A 25,069-nucleotide genomic window follows, 5' to 3' on the forward strand; every position below is an offset into this window, starting at 1 on the left:
ATCTTTAGATCTCAGCAACCTTTTCAAAAAGCTGAAAATATGTATCTATATCTCTCTCATCAAAAGGAGGAACTAGATTTATCTCTCTACTAGCCAAAAACCTCTCCACAGGAGTTACAGTCTCTTCCCTCCATTTCAATTTTTAACTTCTCTAATTGAAACTGTCTGTTCCTTTCAATCTTTTCCAAGTCATATTTTCTTTGTCTTACATCATCCTCCCTTCGTTTTTTGGCTAACTCATATTTCCTCCATTTATCAGCTTCCTCTAACTCATATTTCCTCCATATTTCAGCTTCCTCAGCCTCATATATCCTGCTTTCAGCCTCTTCTCTTTGTTTTTCAGTTTGGTATGCCTCATATTGTCTCTGTTTCTCAGCCTCCAACACCCTCCGTTTCTTTCTTTCCTCTTCCACCCTCAATTTCTCCAATTCCAACTCAACAGATCTGTCCTCTGGAAAATTTTCTAAGTCTTTCTCAACAAATTTTCCATAACCTATATATTTCACTAAAATCCTCTGTATTTGTATTTTCAGTTTTAATGCCTTAGAAATAACCATCAGTTCCTCTTTTCTCTTGCTCTGCAGCTCTGCAGGTGATGGATGTGACAAAAATGTATCAACATCCATTGCTGCTGTTTTTCCACACACAAGCTTTAAATTAGCTTGAAAAAAATCAATTAACTAATAAATCACGAGCCCCCATACAATTTTATGAGCCCAGAGGACCCATAAACCCAGCAGCAAGATAAATGGTTACTTAAACAAAAGTTGCTTTTAATTAACTTTAAACATGAAAACAGAATCACTTTATCACTATTGATTCAACTAACCTAACTTAAACCCCTTCTAATTCTAAGCGCATGTGTATGTAATGTGTGTGTAAGTTCAGAAAAGTTTTTTGATTCACAGTCCAATTTCACTCCTCATCCTCCATGTTCACTGGTTGCAGGCAATTCTTATACTGTGCACAGAATTTAACATTTATGATGTTCACCAGGTTTTGGTGCTTGAAAGGTATATGGTTACCGCTTAGGAAGGTTCTTGTCGGTTTTCAGAGGGAGATTTGTTGTACGATGAGATCCACAACCGATTCCTTTTTAATCAGCCATCCAGTGTCTTACTGATGAAACTTGCCCCCTTCAGGGTTCTCCAGATGATAACCTCTTTCTTTTTGGTCACCACAGACTTCCTTTTTGTTTCTCTTATTCCAAGTGAAATATTAGAAATCCAGTCCTCTCCTTTTGAATGATCCACAAGGGCTTTGATCAGGCTGAATTAAGAACTCACAACCTGTCTTGCAAATGGTGTTTTCCACAAACTTGCCTGCTTGTTCTGTTCCTCTCCCAGTTCCTGTTGCTGGGTGTAACACTGGTCTCTATGTCTCTTTCTCTCTCTCACACACACACAGAGAAAGCCTGCTTGATTCTCTCTGCTTGCAAAACCACATGCTCCAGTCAATCTGCGGCTCCGACAAGCTCTTTCATCTGTTGCCTTTTTGTAAGCAACAATCCATTAGTGAAGTCTCTTGGGCACTCTCCAAAGCTATTGCAAAGGCTGTTTGCTCGTTATGTCTAGCATTAGCAGAGCTCCAGTATTTCAAATAAGATCTGTTTTAAAGTGTTTGTATGTAACCTACTCTAACAAACCTTTCTCAATTTATCTCCCAAAAATATATCTATATTACTCTGTAACACTTATATTGCCTGTGATTTTTTTTCCCAGGGGAATGCAATTCTGCATTTCCACATTCCATTGTGTGGTATTTAATTGGGAGTCAGACTTCCATGTAAATGCAATACACTCCTGGCTACCGCCAAAGTGACCATCACTAGCGAAATTTGGTATTTGGACAGTTTAAAACTCACAATCTTCGAGAGGGTACAACTCCAAAACCTGTCGAAAATCTACTTTTGTAATTTTTGTTTTCAAGAATGTCTCCCAGGTCTTCCCAGAGAGTTCCAACTTCCACATCACACCAAAAGCACATTTCTGAAATAACGTGTTATTTTTGTGGTGTGAGGTACAACTGGAGCACAAAGTTGTATTGCATCAACCTGAATCTGGCATTAATGACCCCAGTCACCACTCTTCATTGATGGTTGTGCTCAAGTCTGACTCCCATCTCTCCTTCTACCTGTGTAAGCCCAGCTTCAGAACTTCTCTTTGGAATATGAGGCAGCCAACATCTTAAAGGACCCCATTACCCTGATCATAACCTCTTCTCACTGCTACCTTTGGGCTTGACCAAACATTGTGACAGGGCCAAATCCAGTGCTGTCTGTGAGGAATTTGTACATTCTCCCCATGTCTGTGTGCTTTTCCTCTGGGTGCTCTGGTAGCCTCCCACATTCTAAAGTTGTATGAATATAGAAAGTTAATTGGCCAGCTAGTGTAACTGAGTGGCTCAGACTAATGGGCCGGTACTTTAAAAAAGCCTAATGTCCACCAAGTTCAATAACAGTGTTTTCCCCAGTAGCTATCAGACTTTGACCCTTCCTTGACACTAATCAGGGGCATTTTCAATCTCTTATCGGTGCATGCGAGGTTCTCACCTGCTTCAAAATCGTAATGGTCGGTGCCCAGGAAGAGTAGTCGAGTTGCCTCAATGACTACTGTGATGAAATGCTTTGAGAGTTTCATGATAGTACACTAATTGTCATTTTCTTGGGCAAGAAGGCCTCCCATCACTTGTAATGCTTTAAATCTGACGAAGTGGGAACTGATTAGAATAAGTCAAGGGTGAAGTCAGGTACAGTGATAGTCACAGGGAATTCGATAGTCAGGGGGAACAGATGGAAGATCCTGTAGCCACAAGAGACTCAAGTTTATTGTTATCTGATTGTGCAAATATGACCCGATGAAACAGCGTTCCCCAGTATACTGTGCAAAATCATGCAGACATACAACCAGACGTAACACACATACAAATAAATAATACATATGTTGGACAAGAGAGTCTTCGGATGGTTAGTGTGAGCAGTTCCTTTGGTTGTTCAGTATACGCACTGCCCGTGAGAAGAAGCGGTTTCTTCAGCTAGCTGGCTCTTCTCCTGTATGGGAGCAGCTGAAAGATGGTCTGTCGGTGTAGGTACTAGTAGGAGTCCTTAATGATTTTGAAAATTGATCCTTTAGATCACGTGGATGGGAGAAGGAAGACTCTAGTGATACCCTCTGCCACTCTTATGGTCCTGTGGATTGACCTCTGATCCATTTCTCTGCAGCAACCATACTACTCTGTGATGCAGCCAGCCAAGACGCTCTCGATAGTGCTCCTGTAGAAGGTTGATATAATGGTGGCCTATTGCTTTGCCTGCTTCAGTCTTCTGAGACACTTTTTTCAGGGAAATGAGACAGCTTGCAGTCCAATACACAATAAATTCTTGTGTCTGTACAAAATCCACTTCTACAAATTAACAACATCTTGACCTACACCACAAGGAATAATTTAATTCACTTTCAAGAGAGGTTTCTCAAGGGAGGATAGATGGCATCCTCCTCTCTGGGAAAATCACAATAGTAACCAACTGGAGTGTGTTATCACAAACGTCCTGTATATTACTGCAAGACTCCAATTCCTCTGCACTAAAGTCAACAGAGACTTCATCTTCTGAATCATCTGCTCCACTGCAGGGGTTTATTCACAAGGACAACAGAAGATGCCATAAAAAGCTCGACTTTTCAATGAAATCGAATCAAAGTGTATATTTCCTCATTATCGTCTATCTGCTACTTCTTGTCCACACCACTCACCAAACTGCATAGATCTTATTTTGCAGATTTTTTGGGTCCTTATACCCTAACCCAGCTTTCCATTGCCAGGAAGCTTGAGATTCCAGTCATTCTTGGTTGAGACATTAAAGAATTGAGGCTCCAGTCACTGCTGATCACCTGAAAATTACCTGTGGGTCAACATTGCATTTTCCATCCCCAAATCACTTTCATCTACAAGCCCCTATGTTATGTTGCCCTTTGTTTAGAAAACCCAGACATCCCACATCAGATGTATTTCCCCTCCCCATCTGAGACTGCAGTCTCAACTAACTGGCTACTTCAAGTTTCACTCCTTTAAAAAGAGGTCCGTATTTCCCTCAATTAATAGCCTCGAAACATTGACTCTCCATTTCTCTCCACGATGCTGCCTGACCCACCAAGTCCCTCCAGCTTTGCTTGGCTTGCTCAAGATTCGAGCATCTGCTATTTGTGCTTCTCCCTCAACTAACACAGTCCTCCACCTGCAATCCTGTCGCAGGGTTTTGACCTGAAGCTCTGACTACCCCTTTCTCTCCACAGAGACTGCCTAACTCTCTGAGTCCTCTAACAGTTCACTGTTTTCTCTGGATTTCACCTTATAACTGTCTCTTGTGTCTTCTATTCTTTAAACCCTTTTCTCTCATGGCAGAAGCATGGAGATCATCATGGCCAAATGAAGACAAATGAACACACCAGCCCTCTGGAACAAACTCTGGGCAACCTATGAGTTCATCAGGGGATCATTTTGCAGCGGTCTTGTCTATTTTGGGTGTGATGCTGACATACAAATGAAAATGGCACTTGGACTAGTAACCATGGATTGAATCTGCTGCTGTCTGTGAAGAGTTTGTAGATTTCCCTGCATCCAAATGGGTTTTCTCCAGGAGGTCCAGCTTCTTCCCACATTCCAAACAAGATGAGAGCTGACCAACCAGTACCTGAAGCGAGTTGACATACAGGGTGAATAGGTTAATTGGTTTCAATGGTGCATTTGGGAGGCATGGCCTCGTGGGCTGAAAGGGCCTATTTCTGTGCTGTATCCTTAATTTAAAAAAATAAACTTAAAACTTGTCCCTCCAATCGGTCTCTCTTCTGCATGCAGGAGCTCTTCACTCATAATAATCAGCCCTGATTCTGGCTTTGCCTTTCAAACACACCACCATGAGCTCTGTCCTCACATTCTAACGTCCTTGCTTCTAATTCAGAGCTAAGTTGTGACTACTCACCACCTCCTATACATTACCACTACCTTCCTCCTCTCCCTACATCAAAGGGGCTGCCTTCTCTATGTGGGCTCACTCTCCCTACCAGCCAAATAGATGTTCCCTTCCCCATGGCACCTACTAGTTTAATGGCATACCTTATTCTTTCCCTCTTCCAGATCTCAAACCCCATTTCCTTTCTACATGGAGCCCAGATACAGGTCATGTGATGGTTTCTCATAATCCTCACCTTAGTTTAAAAATTGAATGGTCTCCTGTATACATTTAAACAATGTCGCAAGTGGTTGCTGGTGATGAGCTTGTTGCCATTTTTATCTTCTGCCCCATTTTCAGTTTTATGATGACCCACTGCAGCTCCTGTAGCCTTGCACTCCTGTTCCCTGTAATTGAATCTCAGGCTTTCCAGCCTGAGGTATCCTCCCTCTTCACTGGACGCAAATACTTCCCTTTCTAATGGAAGGACATCGACAATATCAGCTTTATTCCTCTGACCATAGTATTTGGTACTTATTATTGTTCAGTTTTATCATTCTTAGCATTTTTATCATTTTTCTATTTTCATGGAACATTGTACTTCAATATTGCATTGGATATAAAAAGTCCAAAGTTAGGTTACCTGATTTACACACAGGCTCCTTGAAGTAAAATCTTCCTCCGGGCTTCAGAATGCGAGCTATTTCAGCAAAGACGTCAAACGTGTGCAGAGTGGCAGAGTCTGGCACGACCCCAGAGAGGACCACGTCAAAGCTGGACCTCTTGTGAGCAGCTGGAAGCAAGGAGAGAGAGCAACGTCTGATTGACAGCATGCACACTAGCACCAACTTGCAGGACGCAGCAGAGGCAATTAACACCATCCAACATCAAAGTACATATAAATAAACACAAGTAATTTTACTTTAGTCTTTGGGGTGCATAATATTCCAGCAGAGTTAGATACCAGTTAAGTGTTTTTTGCTCAATGCTGAAGATTAATGGACCTTGAACAAAGCAGGAAACACTATCAGAGCAGTTCTTGTAAGGATACAACTTGTAGTGACAAAAACTCAACTGCCATTTCTCAACCAAGATGACAGCTGACTAACCAGTACCTGAAGCGAGTTGGCAAAGTATTAAATGGGACAAGGTGTCCCACAGAGAGTTAATGGGCAGCACAGGAAAATCTGGGCAGCTCATTGTTCTAACTCAGCCAGTGTAGAGAGGGGCAAAGTCACAACATGTGAACTGTTCATGGAGGAGGAGAAATCACAAGTTTATTAAGACCATTATTTTATTGGTCAGGTCTCTGGGACTTGAAATGTGATGTCCAAAGGTGAACATTGTCATTGGTGAGACAGCAGCATGCTTAACTGCCAACTACAGATCTCTGGAGCATAAGACACTCAGAACTGACTCCAGTATGTGGAGGTGGATGGCAGCACAGTCTGGGCAAAAAGTCCATTGGTGACTGCCCAAGAGACCAGACAGGCATAATGAGAAACTGGAGGAGCTTAACAGCTCAACCAAATCAATGGGTAGGAATGGTAAGTCAATGTTTTGGATCAGGACCCTTTAGCTGGTTTCACAGTTCCAGAGATCTGGGTTCATTCCTGACCTTGGCACTGTCCATGTAGATTCTGTGCCTTCTCCCTGTGATCAGGTTGGTTTTTCCTGGGTGTACCTGTTTGTTTTAACACTCCATGGTACAGATCGTCCATGGTACAGATCGTCCATGGTACAGATCGTCCATGGTACAGATCGTCCATGGTACAGATCGTCCATGGTACAGATCGTCCATGGTACAGATCGTCCATGGTACAGATCGTCCATGGTACAGATCGTCCATGGTACAGATCGTCCATGGTACAGATCGTCCATGGTACAGATCGTCCATGGTACAGATCGTCCATGGTACAGATCGTCCATGGTACAGATCGTCCATGGTACAGATCGTCCATGGTACAGATCGTCCATGGTACAGATCGTCCATGGTACAGATCGTCCATGGTACAGATCGTCCATGGTACAGATCGTCCATGGTACAGATCGTCCATGGTACAGATCGTCCATGGTACAGATCGTCCATGGTACAGATCGTCCATGGTACAGATCGTCCATGGTACAGATCGTCCATGGTACAGATCGTCCATGGTACAGATCGTCCATGGTACAGATCGTCCATGGTACAGATTGTCCATGGTACAGATTGTCCATGGTACAGATTAGTGGTAGATTGTGGAAGGGTCAATGAAATGAAGGCAGAATTAGTATAAATGGTCGGCAGACTTGGTCAAAGAGTCAGGGAGGACTGATGAATGATGATGACTGAGCAGCAATACCAATATGATGGTCCAACAGTAACTGTCACAGGTGGTGACTTGTCATAGCAACCAGTGTAGGACACCGATGCCTCTCAGTGACAATGTTGGTGACAAATTAATTTAACAATAGTCCCTCGTAGAGACCAATGATTCAACACCAGCTCTTAGATAAACTTTATGCCCCCCATTTCGATCTCTCTTACTTCTGTTACCCCTCAAGCTAGGCTGATACCTGTGGACCACATATGAGAAGCTCATGGGCATTGAATCTTTCACAATACAAAAGAATCTGATCTTAAATGCAGAGATTCTCCGCCCTCATGCCAGAAAACTTACTTTCATGAATGCTCCCCGACCAGCTCCAAGGTGCTGACTCCAATCCCTCTCTGAGATAGTGTCAGCGGCAGACCAGAGCACTCTGCCACGCATCATGAATGTACCGCTGCTGCAAATGGCTGATGGTGTTACGGTGATGCCATCAGCCCGTGACCCATCTCACTTTTATTTCTATCACTCACCCCTCTCTCTCCATGACCCCATTAGGGCAGAGGCGGCTGATGGGGTCCATCAGGGCATGGCAGCTGGTGGGGGTCATCAGGGGAGCAGGGGCCGGGCTATCGGGGAGGGTTGTGACCAGCCCCGCCGGCTCCTCCTACCTCCGGCTCTTCACTGGGCCACTTCGGCCTTTGGGGCCACTTGTTGGCGCAGCAGAAAAATTGCCATCTACCCTACCCATAATCCCCCACGCAGCTGGAACCATTCTGGAAAACGCAGAGCAGTTCCAGCTGCCTGGGGATTATGGGTAATGAAGTCAGTCATCGCTTGGCACGATTACATGGCATCATGGCATCAGTAGCCATGCCTCCTGAACGCTCCATCAATGACCCAGCTGCCTCCAAGCTGAAAGGGGAGCAGGCTTTTTTGGGCCTGCTTGAATAGGTAAAAGATACCTTTTCATTTAGCTTTTAGCCGGCCTCCATGCAGACGCTGAATATGAAAAGGACCAGTGGCTTAGAAGTACATAGAGTCTGATGCCCAGCGTCATTGTAGGGAGTCAGGACCCACTCCCTGTGTGGGTTGCTTTGAATGACAAGCATGGCTCATTTGATGAAGCCTAAATGGATCTTAGCAAGGTTCACGGAGCAGATGGACCAGGAAAGGCATGGAGATTCAATTGTAGCTGCAACTGGGTCAGTATCAAAAGGCAGTGGTTAAATGGGAGGAACCAGTGGAAGAGAGGAAAGCTTCATATGCTGCAAGTCAAATTTATTGTCATCTGATTGTACAAGTACAACCCAAAGAAACAGAGTTTTCCGGTTTTCAGTGCAAAACATGCAGGCACACACCAGACAAAATAAAGAATACATATAAGTAAATAAATATTGTTTCAGGAGTCTTCGATGGTTAGTGTAATCAGTTCCTTTGGTTGTTCAGCATTCTCACAGCCTGGTGGTGATGGCTCTGATACTTCAGTATCTCTTTACCAACAGGAGGAGCTGAAAGATTAAGTTTGCAGAGAGAAAGGCGTTCTGAATGATTTTGTGCACCCTCTTCAGACAACAATCCCGGTAGATCATGTTGATGGGGCGAGGGAGACTTCAGTGATCCTCACTGCTATTCATATGATTGACATCTAATCCATTTCTCTACAGCAACCGCACCACACTGCAATACAGCCAGCCAGGACACTCTGGAGAGAGCTCCTGTAGAAGGTTGATATGATGGTGGCCAGTAGCCTTGCCCGCTTCAGTCTTCTCAAGAAGTGCAGACAATGTGGTGCCTTCCTGTCAAGTGAGGAGATGTTGAGTGTCCAAGATAGGCCACTAGTTAAGTGAACTCCAAGGAACTTTATGCTCTCTACTCTCTCCACGACAACGTTTTAGGTGAGTGGTCATCCTGAAGTCCATGATCAAATCCTTCGTCCTGTCCACGTTGAGACTCAGGTTGTTACTGTTACCATTTCACGAGATTTTCCACCTCTTCTCTGCAGTGTGACTCATTGTTCTTGCTGATGACGCCAACAACTGTTCTGTCATCTGCAAATGATGACTCTGTTAAAGCTGGATCTGGTAATGGGTCAGTGTGAACAGAAGCAGGCTGAGCATACAGCCATGAGGTGTACCCAGTACTCAGCATGATGAGTGCTTGATGTTCTGCTACCAACCTGGACAATCTTTCCATTAGAAAAACCAAAATCCAGGTATAAAGAGGGGCATTGAGTCCCAGTGAGGACAGCTTACCCAACCACTTCTGGAATGACCTTATTAAATGCCAACATGAAGTCGATGAATAGCAGACTGGGGTATGAGGCGTCGTTCTTCAGGTGGGTTAGGATGGAGTGAAGCGACAAGGCAATTGTCTGTGGATTAATTGAAATGGGTCCAGCATCTCTGGGAGGTGTGCTTTGATGCGTTCCATCACCAGATGCTTGAAGCATACTTGTGGAGGCCAGTGCCACAGGATAGTAGTCAGAGGCCTGTTATTTTCGCCCTCTTGAGGTCTGGCATGATGGTGCCTGTCTTGAACCCTGCGAGAACGATGACTGCTGCAGTGAGGTGTTGAAGATGTCAGTGAAGACTTCTATCAATTGGTCTGCGCAGTCCTTTTGTACCTGACCTTATGTATTTGGTCCTGCTGCCTTGTATAAGGGACTACTCACCTTGGCCGCTGCTATGCATGGGGCCTGTTCATTAGGGGGATACAGAGCTTTCTTCAGCATTACCTGTTCTTGACAAACTACGCGTTGACAATGTTCAGTCTTTCCGGAAGGGAGGCGTCAGTGGTCAATAAAGAAAGGGTGAGTAGATAGCTTATCAGCAGATGGCCACAGATCCAAACATACCGCACTCAGTGGATGATGCTTGACCAAGTACTCAATTTTCTGTTTTACATCTGAGTAAAGGCATTTCATACCCAATACACAAGATCACAAAACAGGAGGAGGCCTCTTGAAACCTGCCTGCCAAACAATACTTTCATGCCTGATCTGCCTTCAGCCTCTTCTCTTCAGTTCGAGCTCCCTCAGTCCTCAATTTCCTGATCTCTCAAAACATTTATCTACTTCCTCTGTAAATCCCAATGATCTGGCACCACAATCCTCTAGGGCAGAGATTGCCAAACATTCACAACCCTCTGTTCAGTTTTTAAATACCCACCTTAATTGAAAACATCTCACTATCTATCCTATAAACCTTTTAGGATCATGCACTGTGCCCTCCACAATGTTTGGGCCAAAGACAATTTCTTCCTTTGAGCTCCACAGTTTTTAAAATTTGTAATCAAACCATTAATATGTAATTAAAGTGCACATTGCAGATTTTATTCAAAATTATTTCTAAGCGTTTTGGTTTGACCATGTAGAAATTACAGCACCTTTTATACATAACCCCCTCATTTCAGGGCACCATAATGTTTGGGACATTTGTTTCATTTGCTTGGTGTAGGTGTAAGCGGGCAAGGCTTGCTTTGAAACTTTTGATCACCTTTGGAGTCTGGAGCTGCCATTTTTTAACACGAGGACCAGAGTTGTACCAATGAGTCAAAGAAGCCATTTTGAGACTGAAAAATAAGACAAAAACAGTAAGATTCATCGCCCAACCTTACCAATACCAGTATCAACAGTTTGGAACATTATTAATAAAGAGTGCACCGATGAGTTCAGTAAGTGCAAAAGGACTGGTATTCTAAGACCTCCACTGCTAATGACCGAACAATTTTCGTCATTATGAACAAAAATACCCAAATGCATGTCCAACAGATCAAAAACACTTTTCTTGAGACAGGTGTAGATGTGTCAATGACTGTTGTCCACAGAAGACTTCATGAACAGAAATACAGAGGGTACACTACTAGATGTGAACCATGGCAAAGGTGGTCTGCTTTGGATCTTGGGCAGTTCCTTTACACCTTCACACTTTGCTCCTGCCATCACTCTGAAACAGGTTAATCTTGGTCTCATCTGTCCTCGTGACCCGTTTCCAGAATTCTGCAGACTCTCTTAAATACTTCTTCATGCACTGGAATCTGGATATCTTGTTTCTGTGGCTAACTAGTGCTTTGCTTCTTGCAATGTAGCCTCTGTATTTCTTTTTATGAGATCTTCTGTGGAGAGTAGTCATTGATACATCTACACCTGCCTCCTGAAGAGTGTTTCTGATCTGTCAGACATACACTTGAGGATTATTCTTCATTATAATGAGAATTCTTCTGTCATCAGGCAGTGGGGGTCTTCCTTGGCCAACCAGTTCTTTCGCAATTACTCTCATCAGTGAACTCTTCTTAATGACTTTGGTATTGCTAAGAGTTGGGCGATGTCTCTTACTGTTTTATTCTTGTTTTTCAGCCTCATTCTGGCTTCTTTGACTTTCAATGGCACAACTCTGGCCCTCAGGTTGAAAAATGGAAGTTACAGAATCCAAAGGTGATCAAAACTTAGAAGCAAGTCTAGCTCTCTTATAGCTGCACAAATGAAGCAACTCAAACATCTGTGAAGCCAAATGTCCCAAACATTATTGTGCCCTGAAATGGGGGCACTATGTATAAAAAGTCCTGTAATTCTACATGGTCAAAGTAATATGTATATAAATAATCTTGAATAAAATATGGAATGGGTATTTTAAATTATATGTGAATTGTTTGATTACAAATTTAAAATTGTGTAGCACAGGGGCAAATAAAGTAAAAAAAATGTCTTTATCCCAAACATTAGGAGGGCACGGTATGATTCAAACAGATCACCTCTCATCCTTCTAAACTCTAATTTCTTCATCTTAGGACAAGCCTATCATCCCAGGAATCAGCTTGGCAAATTTGACCGAAGCTCCCAATGATGGTATATCCTGTCTTAACTAAGGCACAAAAACTGTGTACCAGACCCTGTATAACTGCAACAAGTCACCTCCATTTCTCCATTTCTCAACTCCACCCCTTGTACAATAATAGCCAACATGCCATTTGCCTCCTTCACCACTTGATAATTTTTTATGATTCATGCACAACACCACCTCGATTTCTCTGTCCTCTCTTGAGCTAAAATTTGCCCTGTTTAGTCTGTTTATGGATCACTCTTCATGACTTTCCAGTGGGGTAGAGAAAGAGTATGAGAATGGAGCTCAGGGCAGTGTAATGCTCCTCTTGTATGATGTGGATTATTAGGGAAGTCGCTAGTTTTCCTGATGAGTACAAATGTGAGGTGCATCCAGCTAATGTTCCTGACAAGCCGTGTTGAGGCTTCGGAGCAGGCGGTGGATAAACTACGGAGCATTCGGGAGGCAGAGGGTGCAATAGATAGGAGTTACAGGACACTATTACACCTAGGAAACAAGTAGAGGGTAGGAGAGGAAGCAGCCCCCAAGTGGCATTACCCTGTAAAACAAGTACACCGTTTTGAATACTGTTGAGGGGGATGACCTATCGGTTACAAGCCATGGCAACCAGGTCATTGGTATAGAGTCTGGTGCTGGGAAGGGAAGAGGGAAAAAGAGGTGGGCTGTAGCGACAGGGGATTTCATAGTTAGGAAGGCAGATGAGAGCTCTTATGGAGGAGATCATGAACCCGGGATGGTATGTTGTCTTCTTGGTGCCAGGGTACAGAATATCTCAGATTGAGTTCTTAGGTGGGAGGGTGATCAGCCAGATGTCATGGTCCACATAGGGACCAATGACAAAAGTAGGAAGGGTGAGGAGGTCCTGAAAGTTCAGGGGGTTAGATGATAGGTTGAAGAAGAGGACCTCCAGGGTATTGCTTCCTGTGCCAGGTGCTGGAGAGATTATCACATTATTGCCATTAGTGAGACTTGGCTGCAGAATGGGCAGGACTGGCATCTTAATGTTCTGGGGTTCTGTTGCTTCAGACGTGATAGAGGAGGAAGGATGAAAGATGGACGAGTCAGGGAAAATATCTCAGTTGTGTGGTCAGGACAGCTAGAAGGACTTATCTACAGAGGCCATATGGGTGGAATTGAGGAACAGGAAAGGTGTGACCGCCCAATAGTAAGAGAAAATTGGAGGGGAAAATCTGTAAGGAGATGGGGGGGGGGGGAGGCGTGGCAAGATGGCGTAGAGTCTAGACATGCAATCTCGACCTCTCTGGCCAGGCTTTTAAATACCCATTTTTTAACCCTTTGTTTCCAAGTTTAAATTTTTTAAATTTTAGTTTATAGTTTTAAGGAATTATTATGGCCACTAATGGTAAAAAGACTAAATCTCAATTTCAAAAGAAAATACATTTTTGAAGTGCTGAAGATTTGGGGCCTAGACGACTTGAAGCAGCCCCAGGCTCAATTTCTTCATTGCCTAAATCCCAAGGATCGCCTGTGGAGGCTGAAAAGGAAATTCATCAGGCAGCATTACAATCTGAAGAAGTCGTTTTTCTTCGCGAATGGATGAGAAAACAACAAGATGCAGGGGGAGACCAGCGGCGACTCCCTGAAGAAGTCGGGATGCCGTTGCTGGGAGTCGCAGTAAATCTTTTAAAATGCCTTTTGTTGCATTGCAGCAGGAGCTCCAATTACCTTGTTCTGCCACCATGTCAGAGAGAGCAGAGCTGAGATTTATGGATTCACAATATATGCAATTAAATGCAGTTATTCAACCTATGTTGACATCTCTAATGAATGAGATGGTTCAAATGAATTAAATATGGTTAAGACACGTGTGGATGCATCTTTTGAAGAATTTAAAAAATTTCAGACTGCTTTTTTGGACTGTAAACAACAAGTGACTTCTAACACAGAAAAAGTGTTGAAGGTTGAAAAATCAGTCATAAAATTAGGAGATCATGAGAAGGAGCTAGAAAGAAAAATAGATTATTTGGAAAATCAAAGCAGGAGGAATAATGTGAAAATTGTTGGTTTGCCAGAAGGTATAGAAGGACAAGACCCTCTTCGTTTCTTTAAAGACTGGATTCCGCAAATATTAGGGCAAGAATTTTTCTCTAGGGGATTGGCACTGGAAGAGCCCATAGAGCTTTAAGAAGAATACACTCAGCAGGTCAATCCCCGAGACCGGTAATAATTCGACGTCTTGAGTTATTGGATAGAGAAGCAATACTTTGACTTGCAGTACAAAATGCAAGACAACGACAAACCCCATTATTGATTCAGAACAATAGTCTTTTTTTAACCTGATCTGAGTCAAGATGTCATTCAACGTTGACGTCGATTTAATCCAGTTAAAGAAGTTTTGTGGTGTAAAGGTTGTAAGTCTACTTTTCGTTACCCTGCAGTGTTGAAGGTCTTTGACGGAGACTATCAATTTCGGTTTTTTGGAACTGATTGTGAAGCAATGATTTTTGCTGACTCATTGCCGGATATAAGAGGACAAAGATGTAGCTCACCATTATCTCCTAAAGAAAAATTTGGTAGTTCTGGAAATAGAAGAAATGGCAGAAATGGGAAAAATGGGAATGGAAAGAGTCCACCTCCTTCCGAAATGGGATCTTCGAGACTGGAGACTTTTGGATGAAAAGAAGAATTTTCTTATTTTATTTTTTCTTTTGTTATTATGATACTTGGATATTACTGATTGTTTGGCGGGGGAGGGGGAGATTTGCACTAAGTTCTTTACTAGTCATCAGCCACTGGTGGGTGATCCACACCCAATTTTTGTTTAGGGGATTACTACCTTTTGGTAGTTTTATTTTGGGGGGTGGGAATTTTTTTTAATTGTTATTTTTTATTTTTTGCTGACTCATTGCCGGAGACGGCCTGGTCAAAGCCCTTGTGGTCCATGCAAGAAGAAAGGACGGATGTCTAATGTTTCACTTCAAATAAGAGAAACAAAAAGGAACTCGGTGGTGACCTGAAAGAGAGGTTATTATCTGGAGAATCCTGAAGGGGCAAGTTTCATCAGCAAGACACTAGAGTGGCTGATGGAAGTACATCAGTTGTGGATGTCCTGGAACAACAAATCTCTCTGAAAATCGACATGAACCTTCCTGAGCAGTAACCATTTACCTTTCAAGCACCAAAGCCTGGTGAACTTTATAAATGTTAAATTCTGTGCAGAGTATAAGAATTGCCTTCAACCAGTGAACTTGGAGGAATGAGAAGTGAGATTGGATTGTGAACCAAAGAATTTTTTTGAACTTACACACATATTACATACACGTGCGCTTAGAATTATAAGGGGGTTAAGTAAGTCAATAAAGTTAAAGTGTGATTCTATTTTCATGTTTAAAGATAATTAATAGCAACTTTTGTTTAAGTAACCATTTGTCTTGGTAAATATCTATTGCTGCTGGATTTTGGGTTCCTCTGGGCTCGTAAAAGGAGATTTTAACTTTCCAACATTGACTGGGACTCCCATACTGTGAAAGAGCTGGATGGCTTGGAGTTTGTCAAATGTGTTCCGGAAAGTTTTCTAAATCAATATATAGAGATTCTCACGAGAGAGGATGCAGTACCTGAGCTACTTTTGGGGTACAAGACAGGTCAGATATATGTGTAGGTGAACAATTTGAGTCCAATGACTATAATGTCATTAGCTTCGTTAGTTATGAAAAAGGATAGGTCTGGTCCTAATTTTGGGATTCTAAATTGGAGGAAGGCAAATTTTGTGGAAATGAAAAAGGATCTAGGAAGAGTGGATTGGGATAGGTTGAAATCTTGAGAGTGCAGAGTTTGCATGTTCCTGTTAATCAAGTTACCAGGCATAGGGAACCCTGGTTTTCATGGGATATTGGTGATGTGGTTAAGAAGAGGGAGGTGTATAGCAAGTATAGGCAACAAGGCGCTAATGAGATACTTGAAGAGTACAGGAAATGCAAGAAAATACTCAAGAAAGAAATCAGGAAGGAAAAAAAGAAGACATGAGGTTGCTTTGCCAAATGGTTTTTATAAGTATATTAAGAGTAAAAGGATAGAAAGGGACAAAATTGGTCCCCTAAAGGATCAAAATGGTCAACTACATGTGGAGCATCATGCAATACGGGAGATTTTAAATTTTTTTTGTATCATTATTTACTCAGGAAAATGGCAGACTGTATAAGAAAGGAAGGGAAATGAACAAATGGAGACTAAGGAGAAAGAGGTGCTTGCTACCTTACAGCGAATAAAGGTGGATAAATCACCTGGGCCAGATATGATATTACCTTGGACCTTGAGGAAGACGATGTAGAAATTGCAGAGACCCTGGCTGATGTATTCAAAATGTCCGTGGCCATGGCTGAGGTGCTAGAGGATTGTTTAAAAAGGGGTCCAAAAATAAACAAGGTAATTATAGGCCGGTGACCCTGATGTCAGTAGTGGGTAAATTATTGGAAGGAGTTCTAAGAGACAGGATATATAGGTATTTGGACAGTCATGAGTTGATTATGGACAGTCAGCATGGCTTTGTGTGTGGTAGGTCGTGTCTAATGAATCTTGTAGAGTTTTTCTGAGGTTACCAGAAAGGTAGCTGAGGGAAGGGCTGTGGATGTTGTCTACCTGGACTTTAGTAAAGGCTTTGACAAGGCCCCACATCGGAAGTTAGCTCAGAAAGTTATGACATTAAGTATTCAAGGAGAGGTTGTAAACTGGATTTGAAATTGGCTCTGTGGGAGAAAAGAGTGTGGTAATGGACAGTTGCTTCTAAGACTGTAGGCCTGTGACTGGTAGTGTGCCTCAGGGATCGGTGTTGGGACCATTGCTGTTTGTTATCTGTATCAATGATCTGGATGATAATGTGGTAAATTGGATCAGCAAGTTTGTTGATGACACAAAGAAGAGGCAATGTGGACAGCGAAGTAGATTTTCAAAGCTTGCAGAGGAATGTGGACCAGTTAGGAGAATGGTCAAATAATGGCAGATGCAGACAATTGTGAGGTGATGCATTTTGGAAGGACAAACCAAGGTAGATATACAGAAAATGATAGAGCAGAGAGATTTGGGAATACAGATATGTTACTCCCTGAAGGTAGCATCACATGTGGACAGGGTTTTAAAGAAAGCTTTTGGTATCTTAGCCTTTATAAAATCAAAGTATTGAATATAGTAGTTGAGATGCAATGTTGAAGCTGTTTAAGACATTGGTGAGGTCAAATTTGGAATATTGTATGCAGTTTTGGGTGCCTAACTACAGGAAAGATATCAATAAGATTGAAAAAGTGCAGAGAAGATTTACTAGGATGTTGCCAGGTCTTCACAGGAGTTGAGTTACAGAGAAGGATTAAACATGTTAGGACTTGATTCCTTGGAGCAAAGAAGAATGAGGAGAGATTTGATAAAGGTTTACAAGATTATGAAGGGAATAGACAGAGTGGATGCAAGTGAGTTTTTCCACTTAGATTGGGGGAGATAAATATGAGAGGTCATGGTTTTAAGCCGAAAGGGGAAAAGTTTAGGGGGAACATTAGGGGGAGTTTCTTCACTCAGAGTGGTGGGAGTGTGGAATGAGCTGCCATCTGATGTGGTGTGTGTGGGCTTGATCCTGAGTTTTAAAAATAAATTGGATATGTGGAATGTCATGGAATGGAAGGTCAGGATTAGCGAGATGACTAGATTAGAGGGGCTGAATGGCCTGTTTTCTGTGCTGTAGCATTCTATGGTTCTAGACTCCATTTACCATGTTTTACCCCTCCCCCCCACTTGACATATTTGTTCTGTTATAGTCCTATTTATCTGCATCACATCATACCTCCCTCTTCATTTTCACGTCATTACAAAACTTGGAGACCTCGTACTCCGCACCCCTCCTTATAAATTGGAACCTGAAAAGGACTTTTATTCTGACTGCTTTCTCTGGAATAACCAATCTTCAATCAATGCTCACACAGTTCCCTTCATCCTATCAGCCCTTGGTCCCCAGCCATGCATGTAGCTCCTTGACACAAGGAAGTCTGATGCATTGCCAATGTCGTGAGAGGGAGCAGGAATAGCATGAAGCAGAATAGATGTTCCGTGATGAGGAACTGATCGTCAATGCTGCTTGGCCAGTGACAATAAGACTGATGACCACTGCCTGGCCAGAGTTGCAGAGGTCTGCTAACCACTGCCCAAGAAACACGTCAGGAACCTCACTGGGTGAGAATAAACTGGTGGGCCCAGTGGTCAGTAGTCAAGCAACATGTGCGCAGCAATGCTCTTTGGTCGAGGCCTGTATGGAAAGAACAGCAGCTGGCTGGGCAAGGAGAGTGGGAGTGGTGCCCACCATTGCACATAGAACTTAGATTAGGACAGTACAAGCCCAATGGCCCACGATGTTGTGCTGACATAAATAAACCGACTCAACAATCTAAACCTTCTTGACCACACACTCAATCTTCAAGATTTCCTGTATCCATGTGCCTGCGTAAAAGTCTTTTAAAGACTCCTATTGCACAAACCGCCACCACCATCCCCGGAAATGAATTCCAGGCACCCATCAGTCTCTAAAAAAATGTACCCTTTTCATCTCCCTGAACTTTCCTCCCCTGACCTTATCCAAATTTCTTCTGGGATTCCTATTGCACTGGGGAAAAGGTGCTGGCTCCCCATCTCTCATCATCTTGTAGACCTCTATTGCCACTTCTCAACCTTCTTCGCTACAAAGGGAAAAGCCCTAGCTCTGTTAATCTTGCCTCACAAAACACATTCTCCGTGACAGGCAACATCATGGTAAATCTCTCTGCACCTTCTCCAAAGTTTTCACATCCTTCCTGCAATGAGGCGACCAGAATAGAACACAATGTTCCAACTGTGGTCTAACCAGAGTTTTGTGGAGCTGCAACATTATCTCATGGCTCTTGAATGCAATCCCCCTCCAAATAAGGCCAGCGCACCATAAGGTTTATTAACTACCCCATGTGGAAACCTTGAAAGATCTATGAAGGATGGAACCAAAGAATGAGAACGAGTGGGGAAAAGGGACAAAAAAATGGGTGGGGGAAGAGAGAATGATAAGTAAATGTGAAGGAGAGAGGACTCATTACCTGAAATTATATAATTTTATGTTCATACCATCGGGCTGCAGACAGTCCAGGTGGAATATTTGTTGTCTCTTTAGTTTATGTTGGGCCTTACTCTGGCAGTGGAACAGGTTGGGGTGGGAATGGGAAGGAGAGTTGAAATGGCAGCAAACGGGAGCTCAGGGTGGCCATTGCGAACAAGAGCTTAAATGTGGTGAAACAGACCCAAGTCTAGTGTTTTGTCTAACCAATGCAGAGGAGGTTGCATCTGGAGCATCGAATGTAGTGGTGAAGGATGGAAGAAGTGCACGTGGATCTTGTCCTCATCTGCAAGGGCTGTTTAAGTCTTTGGGTGGCAGTATGGAAGGAGTAACAAAGTCGTCTTGCTCGCAACACTTACATATTTGCAGCCTCTCAATGTTTTCCATTGCCACATGTCCCGAATGGCCAATAATCACCCGAATATCCTGCACCAACTTGGAATTGGATTCAGCTGTGCTCACATTGTCCCAGATCACTGCCACATTGTGGCCTGGCTTTATATCAAACTTATCCATTGTAAACCTGCATTAGAACAGAAAATAGACATTACAGAATGTCATCAGGACTGTGAAGAGAGTGGATCCCATAGGATTGATTATTCATTCAGGGAGGGAGTTGGTGCAGACTAGAGGCAGCAAGGTTGGGGTGAAAATACAGAGAAGGAAACAGCGTTCAGGGAAAGAAGATGTCCAAATGGCAAACTGGAGGAGGTTACCATACCACAGAACAAAGCAGCTCAGAAAAACGTCAAGTGCAGCCCATCTAGTTAGTCTGTGTAAAATTATTTGTCCATCTTGTTTCATAGCCCTCCATACCCATCTCACCAATGTATCTATTCAATCTCTGTTCAAGTGTTGAAATGGAATCCACATTCACCATCTCCACAGGCAGTTCGTTCTCCATACTCATTATACTCTGAGTGAAGAAGTTCCACCTCATTCTTGACTCACCTAACTTCACTGGAAAAAAACTGCATGCATTTATCCAATTAATACGTCTAATAATTTTAGATAACTCTATCAAATTTCCCCTCATTCTCCAATATTCCAGGGGATAAGGTTGTAACCGATTCAACCTTTCCCCGTAACTCAGTTCCTCAAGTCCTGTCAGGCAACATCCTAGTAAGTCTTCTCTGCACTCTTTCTATCTTATTGATATCTTTCCTATTAGTAGGTGACCAAAAGTGCACACAATACTCCAAATTTGGCTGCACCAACATCTTAACTTCAACATAACATCCTGTTTATTGTCTCAGTACTTGATTTGTGATGAGGTGCAGGTGGTCCTCTGCTGTAAGAACAGCCCCAACTTCTTCCCACACACTGGCACTCTTGCATCCTCATAACTGCACCTTCTTCAGTCCTGACATTCCTCTAAAGCTCAAGATTCTGAAATGAACAGAACATTGGAACCAAGCAATACACAAAGTTGCTGGAAAAACTCAGCAGGTCACACAGGAAGTAGAGGGTAACCAACATTATGGGTCTGGGCCCTTCATCAGGTTCACCATGCCCAGGGCCATAACGTTGGCTCCCATGTGGCTGCTTTGTTTCCTGCTGAATTTCTCAAGAACATTTGCACATATACTCACCTTAATCATCTGTAGATTTTCTTGTTTAACTACATAACACTGGAATGCAGTCAGTACTAATTTCATAAAGGGGTTGACATCAGACTTGCACAATTACTTGCTTATGGCGACACACCACTAGGCAGGCAGCCCCGCTTGTAATCCACATGGCGGGACAGCCAGCCAAAATGGCGCCGTCGGGGGTTTCCCCTTCTTCTCAGCAGAGGGCTCAGAAGCCCGCACTAGGGGACCATGTGTCACCCAGGTGATGTCAGCACCCCCCCAGCACGGTTCTCATCCAGGTCCAGGCTGGGAGTATAATTGCAGCTCAGCAGCCTGCAATAAATCAGTTCTGCTCACTGAGCTCAACCTGTCTGGTTGTGTGTTCTTTCAGTAGCAGTGTAGCTGCCACTACAATTGGTGACCCCGACTGGTTCAAACGTCTTTGAAACCATCATGAGCGAACCTGCGATCAGTGCTATAGCCGTCAAGCTGCCTGACTTCTGGGTTCAGGAGCCGAAGACCTGGTTCGACCACGCAGAGGATCAGTTTCACCTCCGCCAGATTTCATCTGACACGACAAATTCTACCATGTGGTCACCGCCCTGGACCAGGCCACCACCAAACGCATGCTGCACCTCGTTCAGCACCCACCCACCGAAGACAAATACGAGACTATCAAGCGAGTGCTCACCGGATCCCTCAGACTATCCAGGCGCCAGCATGCCGCTCAGAAGCTGCACCTCGATGCCTTGGGGGACAGGTCCACGATGGAGCTGATGGACGAGATGCTCGCGCTCATGGGTGATCACACCAACTGCCCAGTCTTCGAGTGCATTTTCCTTGACCATCTGCCCGAGGACATCCGGCTGTTACTGGCCGAAGAGAGCTTTAACAACCTGAGGAAGGTCACTGAGAAGGCCCAAGAGCTATGGCTCGAGCAATTCCCAGAGGGCTCGGCGATCCAGCAGGTCACAAGGCATGGGCATGACCATGCCAAGCCCGTACCTAGCACTGCGGTAGAGCATCCGGCCCCTGCAGGGGCCACCAAGAGCATAACTAGAGGCTCAGCATCCGCTCCAGACCTCTATTTCTACCACCACTGCTGGGGAGCTAAGGCTCGGAAGTGTTGTCAGCCCTGCTCGTTCCAAGGAAATGAGCAGGCCGGCCACTGTTAATGGCTGGAACGGCTGGCCAAGGACACAGCCTCCTCTACCTGCGGGACTCAGTCAGCAGCCGGCGGTTCCTCATTGACACTGGGGCCCAGATCAGTGTCATCCCAGCCACGCCATCGAGTCCAGGAACCGACCTCAAGGACCTCCCCTCCATGCGGCCAACGCAACAGAGATCCAGATGTATGGAGACATGACTGTCCACTTCCAGATCAGCTGACGAAAGTTCTCATGAAGGTTCACTGTCTCGTCCCTTCCGACCGCCATCCTGGGTGCCGACTTCCTCCTCGTCCACGGGCTTCTGGTGAACATTTGGGGTAGGCGCCTGGTGGACACCCATACTTTCCAGGCTGTTTGCCTCGACGCCTCCCGTACAGAGCAGCCGCAGATGGTCATGATCAGCACGCCCATAGACGAGTTCCAGCGAAACCTGAACGAATTTCCATCCCTCCTCAAGCCACAGTTCTCCACTCCCTCACCGCGCCACGGGGTGTTCCACCAAATCCCCACCCAGGGCAAACCGGTTCACACCAAGGCACACTGGCTCCCGTCTGACAAACTCCAGGTGACGAAGGAGGAGTTTTCACATCTGTTGGAGCTGGGGATCATTCGGCAGTCCGACAGCCTGTGGGCCTCGCCGCTCCACCTGGTCAGAAAGCCTCCGGCAGTTGGCGCCTCTGCAGAGATCATCGATGGCTCAACGAGGCAACAGTTCCTGACCGTTACCCCATCCCTCACATCCAGGACTTTATGGCCAACCTGCATGGTGCAAGGGTTTTCTCCAAGGTTGACCTGGTGCGTGGTATCACCAAATCCCAGTGCACCCTGAGGACATAAACAAGATGCCCAGCATCACCCCCTTAGGCTTGTTTGAATTCCTTTGCATGCCGTTCGGGCTCAAGAACGCCGCTCAGACCTTCCAGCGCCTCATGGATTCAGTGGGCAGGGACCTGGATTTCGTCTTCATTTCATCCCTCATTGCTAGCAGCGATCGGGCGCAACACAAGGCCCACCTGTGCACCCTCTTCTCCTGGCAGGCCTACTTTGGCCTTACCATCAACCCAGCCAAGTGCCAGTTTGGGAAAGTGTCCATGCAGTTCCTGGGACATAACATCACGGCCGAGGGAGCCACGCCCACTGCTACGAAGATTGCCGCTATCAAGGAATTCCCACGTCCGGACAATCTCAAGGGGCTGTAGGAGTTCGCGGGTATGGTCAACTTCTACATCCGATTCATCCCGGGAGCTGCGCGCATCATGCAGCTGCTATTCTCCCTCATCGCAACCAAGCACAAAACCCTCAACTGGATCCCAGAGGCCTGCAGTGCATTCGAGGCCACCAAGTACACCCTCACAAAGGCTACCATGCTCGCCTATCCGCACACCGACCTGCATATGGCGCTCTCCGTCGATACCTCTGCCACAGCCGTCGGCGCCGTCCTGGAGCAGCAGGTGAATGGACAATGGAAGCCACTGCCATTCTTCAGCCGGCTTCTCTGCCCACCAGAGCGCAAGTATAGTGCTTTTGACCATGAGTTACTGGGCATGGACCTGGCAGTGCAGCATTTCCGCTATTTCGTAGAAGGGAGGACTTTTACCATCTTCACCCAGGCACTAGCGATGGCAAAGGACCCCTGGTCGGCACGCCAGCAGCATCACCTCTCCTTTGTGTTGGAGTTTACTACCGACATTCGGCACAAGGCGGGGAAGGACAACGTGGTCGCTGATGCACTCTCACGACCGGCCATCTGCGCGCTCACGCCCAGCCTCAACTTCGACCAGCTTGCCTGGGACCAGAAGTCCAATGAGGAGACGTGAGTCTTCAGGACTGCCATCACGGACCTGCGGTTCTGAGACCTCCCAACTCCAAGCGGCGGAAGCACCGTCCTGTGCGTTGTCACCATGGGCACCCCAAGCCCAGCAATGGCACAGGCAAGTCTTCCATCACATCCATGACCTTTCGCACCCGGCCATCAGGTCCATGGTCTGGATGGTGGCAGAGCGATTCGTCTGGCACGGGCTGCGGAAGCAGATCTTGGGCTAGGCCAGAACGTGCACCAATTGCCAGATGTCCAAAGTACACAGGTACACCAGGGCATCCGTGCAAGAGTTCAAGCACGTCTGGGAACGGTTCAGCCACATTCTTGTGGACATAGTCGGGCCCTTACTTGTTTCTCGGGGCAACAGTTACCTGTTCATGGTGGTGGACCACACCATTCGTTGGCCCGAGGCAATCCCGATGCCGGACGCCTCCACGGACTCCTGCCCCTGAGCGCTGTTGCAAGGTTGGGTCACCAAGTTCGGTGTTCCAAATTACCTCACCAGCGATCGGGGGGCCCAGTTCACCTCTGCGCTCTAGGCACAGCTCGCCAACAGGTTGGGGATCGAGCTACACTGCACCACGGCCTATCACCCGCAGGCCAATGGGTTGGTCGAGCGTCTGTACTGCCACCTTAAGTTGGCACTTTTGGCCCGCCTCACCGGTCCCGACTGGGTGGACGAACTGCCTTGGGTGCTCCTGGGCATCTGCTCCATGCCCAAGGAGGATCTGCAAGCGTCATCAGCTGAGCTGGTCTACGGAGCACTGCTGGCACTTCCTGGTGAGTTCATCAACGCGCCTCACAACCCTCAGCGGTCGCCCCACCTTGGACTCCTTTGCACCCCCACCGCTGCCCAGACACGGCACACGGCCTCTGCAGAGACTTTACGAGGGGCCGTACGAGGTTGTCCACCGTTCAGGGTCTACGTTCATGCTGGATATCGGCGGCAGATGGGAACTGTTTACTGTGGACAGGCTGAAGCCAGTGCACATTGACCCCACCGAACCAGTGATTGTGGCTCAGCACAAGAAGCGAGGCTGTCCAGCTAAAAAGGACATTGGCGGCAGTTCTGGGGGGGGGGGGGGGGGCTGTGTGGCGGCATACCACTAGGCAGGCAAACCGACCCGCTTGTAATCCACACAGCAGGGCAGCCGGCCAAAATGGCACCATCGGGGGTTTCCCCTTCTTCTCAGCACAGGGCTCAGAAGCCCGCGCTGGGGGACCACGTGAAGCCTGGGTGATGTCAGTACCCCCCAGCGTGGTTCTCAGCCAGGTCCGGGATGGGAGCACAAGTCCACCCCAGTAGCCTGCAATAAATCAGTTCTGCTCACTGA

At 45.4% G+C, this 25,069-nt stretch overlaps 1 protein-coding gene across 2 annotated transcripts in view; it reads right to left on the reverse strand.

Moving 5' to 3' along the window:
- The window catches only part of LOC138740870 (anamorsin-like), a 70,390-nt gene that overhangs the window by 44,466 nt on the left and 855 nt on the right, over positions 1–25,069 (reverse strand). For both annotated transcript variants that reach the window (XM_069894119.1, XM_069894129.1), the window contains exons 2-3: positions 19,533–19,696; positions 5,589–5,738 (exon numbers count right to left, since the gene is read on the reverse strand). In XM_069894119.1, coding sequence (XP_069750220.1) covers positions 5,589–5,738; positions 19,533–19,689 — 307 coding nt within the window. In that variant the 5' untranslated portion in view covers positions 19,690–19,696. The remainder of the gene's footprint in view (positions 1–5,588; positions 5,739–19,532; positions 19,697–25,069) is intronic.

The sequence above is a fragment of the Narcine bancroftii genome, chromosome 1, assembly GCF_036971445.1.
Source record: "Narcine bancroftii isolate sNarBan1 chromosome 1, sNarBan1.hap1, whole genome shotgun sequence".
Taxonomy (NCBI): domain Eukaryota; kingdom Metazoa; phylum Chordata; class Chondrichthyes; order Torpediniformes; family Narcinidae; genus Narcine; species Narcine bancroftii.